Raw genomic sequence first — 7,929 nt, forward strand, 5'->3', positions numbered from 1 at the left:
CCTCCTCCCCCCTCTGTGTGTGTGTGTGTGTGTGTGTGTGTGTGTGTGTGTGTGTGTTTCTCTGTCTTTGCTTGTCTCTGTCTTTCTGTCTGTCATCTCTCTTCTCTCCTTAGATGGTTGCAGGATTCTGTTTTAAGGGCTCTGCTGTGACGATTGAGCCCAATTAGAATCATTATTAAAGGCTCTGACTTATTAATTTTCTGTCCCTTATACAAACCATGGTGACAACTGAGCACAGAAGATTAGAGTCTCTCAGGTTCCCAGTGAGGCTGAGGTCTGTGACAGCAGGACCTTTGGACAGGGACATTCAAGGCTCAGAGAAGTTACAGAGCCCTTTTTAGACCCAGAGTTCTGAGCCCTTGAAAGTCTAGTTGTGAATGCCAGGGATATTCTAAGTTGTTTAATAGGCTCTAGGAGAACTCATTAAGGGTTTAATTTTTAAATAGTTTATTTGTTATTTTATGTGTACGAGTGTTTGTCTATATGTGTGCCTAGGCATACTGTGTGCCTGAAGAGGCCAGAAGACATCAGATTCTCTGGGATTGGAGACACAGATGGTTGTGAGCCATTATGTGTGTGCCAAGTATTGAAGCTGGGTCCTCTGCAAGAGTAGCTAGTGCTCTTAACTGCTGAGCCATCTCGCCAGCCTTCCATCAAGTGTTTTTGTAACTGAGGCACAACTTTAGAAGCGGTCTTATATCTTGTTTTGTTCAGTAGACCTTTTCTGCCTTTCAAGTGTTGAATAATTTTAAAAAAATGAGGTCATTGTTAAGACAGTTTTAGCTGTCCCCTGGATGTATGGGAACATATATAGTTGGTTGGTACTGAAGAATGAACTTAGGCCTTGTGCACGCTAAGGAAGAGATCTGACACCAATCCCTGTCTCCACATTTCACTGTTTATTTTGAGACAGGATTTCACTGTGTTGCCCAGGCTGGCCTTGAACTCACTTTGTAGCTCAAGCTGGGCTTGTGACCCTCCTGCCTTAGTCTCCTTGCCTGGCTGCACATACTCTTTCTGTGATTATTCTCAGACATTCATTTGGAAAGCAGCATGGTTCAAGGCGTGAATGCAACCATCCTAAAGGCTTTTTACACTTCATATAATAGCATATAAGGATAGCATATAATTGTATTATTTTCTCCAGAGGAAAAATGTAGAAACTTTGAGAAATACATACACTGACCGGGATTATTCAGCTAATTGAATAATTGCCACAGTCCTGAATTGCATTCACTGAACTCTTTAGGTCCAACACTCTTCTAGGCATATATAAATACATCATATATGTATGATGTATTTAACTTAATATATATATTAATATATATTTTTTCTTTTTTTTTCTCATTTTGCCCTCCCAACAACCCAAGCTGGGTTCTCACAGTGTTCCCATTATACAGATGTGGACACAGGACAGGAACCCAGCAGTGTGGATCCAGAGAGGACCCCTGCCGTGTGAGTCCTGAGGAGGGTCCCTTGAAGACTACTATCTTTTTTTTTTTTCCTAACCCTCACCCTAACCCTAACCGAAACCCTGAAGACTACGTTCTTTGGAGGAATCCCATCAATCCTCATACCTTGACCTCCACCTTAGGTCAGAGACTATGGCTGTGACCTAGACCCCTTGGTGGTGACCTGAAAGCCACAGCACTACAATCTATTGCATATGGATGCTCTCTGTTTGGGCTTCTAATTCTGTATTCTCCTGGATGTGCTATACTCCTCCAAGGGGTTTTGGGAAATAGGGAAAAGGAGTGGGGTGCTCCACTAAGAACGTCTCTGTTGACAGGCAGAGAGCTCAGCTGAACTGCCCAGTGGATGGACCATCAATACCTGTTCTTGGTGAGCATCCACCTTCAGCTTTCAGAAGTTCTCATTCATCCAGGTCTGGCAGCCATCCCTGCCCTGGCTGTTCAACTCACCCTGCAGTCTGCCACCCAGTGCTACCCACTGTCACTTACGGCTGACACACTGCTGGATGGAGCCTGTTCGGAAGAGCGTCGGAGGTGTCTTCCTGCTGAGCCTCTTGATCAGACGGTCACGCTCGTTCATCCTGCAAGAAAGCAAAGAGGGTCAGGACTCAGGTCATCCCAACACCTCTCTGAGGGATCCAGATAGCTTCAGACGAAGAGAAGCTGTAGTCACCTCCTGTGTCTAGGTTTGTTTGTTCCTCCCAAAGGCACCAGGCAATACATACGCCCTTTCCTACCAGTCAGATTTATCTCTACCTCCCTCCTTTGCCTCTCTCTCCATTGAAGCCCAAACCCAGACTAGGATTACACATGGAGACTAGACCTGTACAGAGGGTACAATGATGTACAGATGGGCCCTGATCCTCATAAAGAAAGGTGATCAGGACTCAGACACACACAGAGGGAAGTCCACATGAGTACCCAGACAGAAGGCAAGGAGATACTGCAGCCGAGAACCCTGTGCACATTTACAGCTTAGATCTGCATCTCTAACCGAGAGCCACCAGCTCTCATTGCGGGGCAGGTGCCTTTGATTGAGGCAGCCCCAGCAGGCAAGTCCACCACTCCCACTGTTGTTTGCAGAATAATAACTGATGCTGATAGCAGCCCCTTCTTGTACCCAAAGTACCAATAACAAAGACTGGAGCCAACTTCATTAAAATTAAAACCTTTAAACTGGGCACAGTGGTGCACACCTGCAGTGCCAGCTACCCAGGCTGAGACCCGTGCATCGCTTCTACCTCGGGAATTTGAGGCCAGTGTGGGCAAAACAGCCAGCATAGCAAGAACCAATCTAAGCCAAACAAAAGACCAAAACCAAGTGGGGCTGGGGAGATGGCTCAGCGGTCAAGAGCATCTCTTGTTCTTGCAGAGGACCAGAGCTCAGTCCATTCATTCAAGTCCTTTGCTTGTGATGTGGTTGCATTGTTTATCATTCTGCTGCTCATTCATAGGGGTTTCTTATGTAATCTAGATGGTAGGTCACATGAGGGTTGGTTCATAAGCATCTGTAACTACAGTTCTAAGGGATCTGATGCCCTCGTCTGTCCTTGGGCACCATGCATACATGTGGCACACATACAGGTTAAATACTCACACATGAAAATTTTAAAATATATTTTAAAAAACCCCACAAAATACATCAAAGTACATTACAAGAAAAGCAAGAGGCAACTACAAAATGGGAGAAACATTTGCTAATCAATTATATCTGATAAGGACCTGGTACCCAGAATACATAAAGAAACCCCTATGCATGAACAGCTAAAAGATGAACAAGACAACTGAAACATGAGCAAAGGACTGGGGTGCATTTTTGTACAGTGAAGAAGCACATTGGTCAGCATTTCCATGCAAAGATTTCCAACATATTCATGACTGATGAAAACCACGGTGAGACAGTCTTTGACACCCACGAGGATGGCTAAGAAAACAGCAAACAATATAAACTTTCAGAAAGAGACAAGGCTTGGAGATGGTGTGAAGAATCTGGAACTCTCTTCTACCACCGATGGGACTACAAGATGGTGAAACCACCGCCCTCCAGAAAGTCAGCCTGGATCAACAATATCACCTAGGCGCTCTGCTACCAGATAAAGACATTCAGCCACGATTCATGATAAACACCGACATCCTTTAAAAACTTAGCCAGTCCCAAAGGCCAGGCATGAGTATATAAAATTTCCAGAGTAGGCAAATGTGTGGAGATAGAAACCTACACAGTGTGGATGCCAGTGGCTGCAGGCCAGGAGGTGCAGGAGCAGAGGGAAGGGTGAGTGTTTAAAGCAAGATGGGCTCCCGTCAGGGAGACATGTCCTGAGACACCGACGAGGCTTCATAATATTCTGATTGCAAATGCCACCCAACTGTAGACCATAAAACGACAGATTCTAAGTTATATACATTTTATCACAACTGTAAACAGTAAAACTCAATTTTAAAAAGGAAGAAATAGGTCTTGACTCAAGACCACTTCCTTCCCATCCTCCAAACTGCTGGCATGCTTGCCGTTCATTTCTTCAGCATTGTGGGGGTGTTGAAGTAAAGCGTTGTCTTTGATTACACTGCCCTTTCCCTGATGCTGGCACAAACTGGTATGCTAGCTGGGATCTACTGGTATGGGAGGTGTTAGGTAAACATGAACTCAGCCTAGCTGTGAGCTTCGTGCGGTCTTTACCTCCCCAATAATGACTTTGAAACTGAAGCTCCAACAAGTCCTCACAAACGGGCCCTTTTTAGAAGCTGACATAACTTGGAGGAGGTGTTATGTTTCTGTCCTGGAAAATAAGCAGTCGGAGGAAGGAGGGGCACATTGGGAAGGGTTGTGCTGGGGGAAAACAAGCTCTCATGTCCACATTTCTGCTAGGGAGCGCTTTTCCTCCCAAAAGGAATCCAGAAGACAAGAAATCACCTAGGCACAAGAGTGCAATGCAGCCAATGACTACTGGCCTGTCTTTGCAGCCCTGCAGCAGATCCCACAGCTGCTGATGAGATTTGAAGAAGATGCCAAAACAAAATCCCAAACAGATTAGTAGTTTTAGAAGCTCATCTTTATATTAGTGCTGGGCATCCCCAAAAGCATTGGTGTACAGGACTTGCCTAACAAGCTCAAGGCCCTGGGTTCAACCCTAGCACCTCCCAAAACAAGAAGCAACAAGAGCAAACTAGAGAGGACTGTGATAGACCCTTCCCTTTAGGCAGAGCTGACACCCACCAACTCAGAAGGCACTGGAAGTCCCATGTGCCTCATGTACACAGCTCTGTTCTTGGTTGTCAACTTGACTGGATCCAGAATGAACTAAAACCAAGAAATGGGGGCAGAGCACATCTGTGAGGCAAGAATTTTTTTTTTTTGCTTAATTTGAAGTGGGAAGATCCACTTCGAATCTGGACCTTTGAGGTCTTTAATCCAGACCATGTCTTCTGCTAGAAATCTATATAAAGACATGGGGAAAAGAAAGCCTTTACCCTTTGCCTGCTTGGTGATGCCAGTCCTTCACCGGCATTAGAGCCTACTTCTTGGGGATTCTGCTGCGTATCAAAGATCAGCTGAGATATCCAGCCTTGTGGACTGAGCAAAAACTGGATTCTTGGAACTTCCATTCGTAGGTAGTTGTCATTGTTGGATTAGTTGGACAATAAATTATATATATATTTATATATTTTTTTTTCTTGTTTCATTCTATAAGTTCTGTTACTCTAGAGAACCCTAACTAACATACTTCAGAAGCAAATGGAAGGCTTCACAAATGAAACCTAATTTGTTGTGTTTCCACAAAACCCATTGTTCTAGCACAGAGATGATACATCTATTGTTCAGAATGCAGCTTTAGTGCTTATTGCTCTAAAAGCCTTCTAGAACCTTCTCAGCCTGTTGAGTTTAATGCAAGCTCTACCATGGTACTCCTGGTCTTAGACCGTGATATTTATATGCACAGTAATGTTCCCTAGAGACTGTCTTCTTGCATGTCTTCCAGGCCCTGAAGCAGGCTGAGGACAGAGGACTTGGCTACGAGTATGAACTTTCACGGGCGATGCTCTGACAGCTTTCTTCTTCTAATGTGTACCTGTGACATGATCATGCCAGACTTTGCTTCTTCATGTGTGTTCTAGGATAATACCAAGTACATAGCAGGTTTGCCAAAGTGGCCCAAATAAATTCCTCTGTATTATTCTTTGCAAACCACAGAATAACATCTCCTAGGGAAGAGAGCTCATTTTGAATGTCGAGAATGTGAGCAAAGTCTGAATTTGCAGGGAAGAAGCACTCTATTTTCTTTAAAATTCAGGTAGCAAAGTGCTATAGGAGGCCAGTGTGGTTTAGGTTGTGACAATGTAAATGAACAATCTAAGTTCCATTCCAAAAAGGAGAAAGCACTATTTTCTGTCCTCCATGAACTCAACTCTCATTTGACTGTCAGAATGAGGGCTGGGAGGCAGAGCCTGGCAATGGCGTGGTGAGTGCTTTCCTTAATCCTGAACAAGCTGTTGAGTGGTGGGGACTGGTGGATGCTTCTGAGTGTTGGGAGAAATCATATTTTCTTACAAAGTAATTTGGGTGAATTCTTGCCAAAAGGAGAATTTGTTTAAGAAGTACAATACCAAGTGGGTAAGTCAAGTAAAGGGGAAAATGACAGGTGCTCAGCCTTAGAATAGGTAGTACCTGCCAGTCCACATGGCCAACAGTCAAGGCAGAGGTAAAAGCTGGCAGGCCGTGGGCTGAATGCTGAGGGAGGCATCAACCAAGGAGGGTGGGCAGAGGTGCTGCTGGTGTTTGTAAGTGTCACTGTGCTCGGCTGTGCCTGACAGCTGGGATGGGAACTTGAACAAACCAGTAAGGTCAGAAGGAAAGTTCAAAAGGAAACATTCGCTCACAGCAAGTGGTCACCCTGTCTTCCGACCTGCAACAGCAGCCTAGGGAGAAATGGACAAATGGCTGCTCCTCAAGATTGCTATTCTCTAGTATCAGAACCTGTTAGCTCAGAATAAGACCAAAGATAATGTCAACTCTTTGCTTGGAGGGACTTCTGATTCCCGGAAGGGGGATGCACTTCATCACTCCTTGCGAGTACTGCTGATGATGCTGGACCCCTGAAAAGGTGACGGAGAGGAGGAAGATCTTTGTGGAAACACAGCATGAGAACCCAAGTTTCCACTGACCTCACACCCCAGACTTGGAGCTGAAGAGCTCACAATCCTAATTGCTCACAAGAACAGATAAAGAGCTCAGCCTCTACTCTCTAGCCACAGAGGCTACACAGCATGATAACCTTCCAACTCAAGCTGCTTTATCCCAGCCGGCCACCCTAGAGAAATGTGTGATTCTCTCCAGCCTCTACCAGCCGCGACGGAGAGGAAGTCTGGGTTTGCACCCCAAAGAGACTGTCAAGAAGCTGTCCAGCAACACCTTTTCCAAATAGAGAGCCTGTAGTCCTCCATGACAGCCATTGGTGCATTGGTCCTGCTCCCGGAAGCATCCCTGGAGAACAGTGGGATGCCCATAAGGAGCTGGATGTCTACCTCCAGTCAGGACAGCATGAGGCTTTCCTCCCCCTGCTCACTGGGAGTCAGGGGAGTTCAAATGGAGAACCAGGAGCCAGGCATCAACAGAGGTCATTATTTCTACCCCGTGACAAGTATAGGCTGCTGTAAAATGCACAGTCTCTAATGTCCGGATTTTATCACTAGAATGACAGGGACAGTGGACTTTAAAGTACTTATAACAAAAATGTTTCAATAAGCAACCATAAGCAAACTTCATCCAATAGAAAATTCTGGCCCAAAGATAAAAAGAATTTTACAACAGAGACCCATAATAACTGAGATAAAAAGTTTTAGTGGATGGGCCAACAGGAAAATGCCAGGGGAGTAGAAATAGTCAATGCACTAGAAGATGGAATAGTTGAAATCACCCACTTTGAATAATAGAGATAAAAAGAGATCAAAAGAGCTGAAGGAGTCTCAAAGTGAGGTGGCGGAGGACCCAGCAACCCTCTCTTCACAGTCTCAGACAAGATGAAGCATCTGGGGTTGAAGACACTGGGAGAAATAACAGCTGAGTGAGTCTCAAGGTTGCTGAGAAATCTAAACTTACAAAGAGGGGAAAACAGAGGATATGCATGCCAGGAAAGGATTTAATTGAACATATCAAGGCTAAGATAAAGGAAAGATCTCAAACGCAGCCAGCTAATCTAAAGGGAAGGCTAATCAGAATGTTAATGCATTCCTTGTGAAAAACTACTGAGGGAAGAAGACCAGTTTTTGTCCCTGCTGGAGAGCAGCCAGCCAGTCAGTCAACCAACCAGTGAGCCAACCAGCCAATCAGCCAGTCAATTAACCAACCAGTCTGCCAACCAGCCAACTAGCCAGCCAGTCAACCAACCAGCCAGCCAATCAAACAACCAGCCAGCCAGTCAACCAACCAGCCAGCCAGTCAACCAACCAGCCAGCCAGTCAA

General features: G+C 45.2%; 1 protein-coding gene across 2 annotated transcripts in view; it reads right to left on the reverse strand.

Annotated features, from left to right (window-relative positions):
- Positions 1-7,929, reverse strand: part of Atp8a2 (ATPase phospholipid transporting 8A2) — a 514,463-nt gene that overhangs the window by 6,875 nt on the left and 499,659 nt on the right. For both annotated transcript variants that reach the window (XM_029541754.1, XM_021203245.2), the window contains exon 36: positions 1,962-2,053. In XM_029541754.1, coding sequence (XP_029397614.1) covers positions 1,962-2,053 — 92 coding nt within the window. The remainder of the gene's footprint in view (positions 1-1,961; positions 2,054-7,929) is intronic.

The sequence above is a fragment of the Mus pahari genome, chromosome 8 (assembly GCF_900095145.1).
Source record: "Mus pahari chromosome 8, PAHARI_EIJ_v1.1, whole genome shotgun sequence".
NCBI classification, from domain to species: domain Eukaryota; kingdom Metazoa; phylum Chordata; class Mammalia; order Rodentia; family Muridae; genus Mus; species Mus pahari.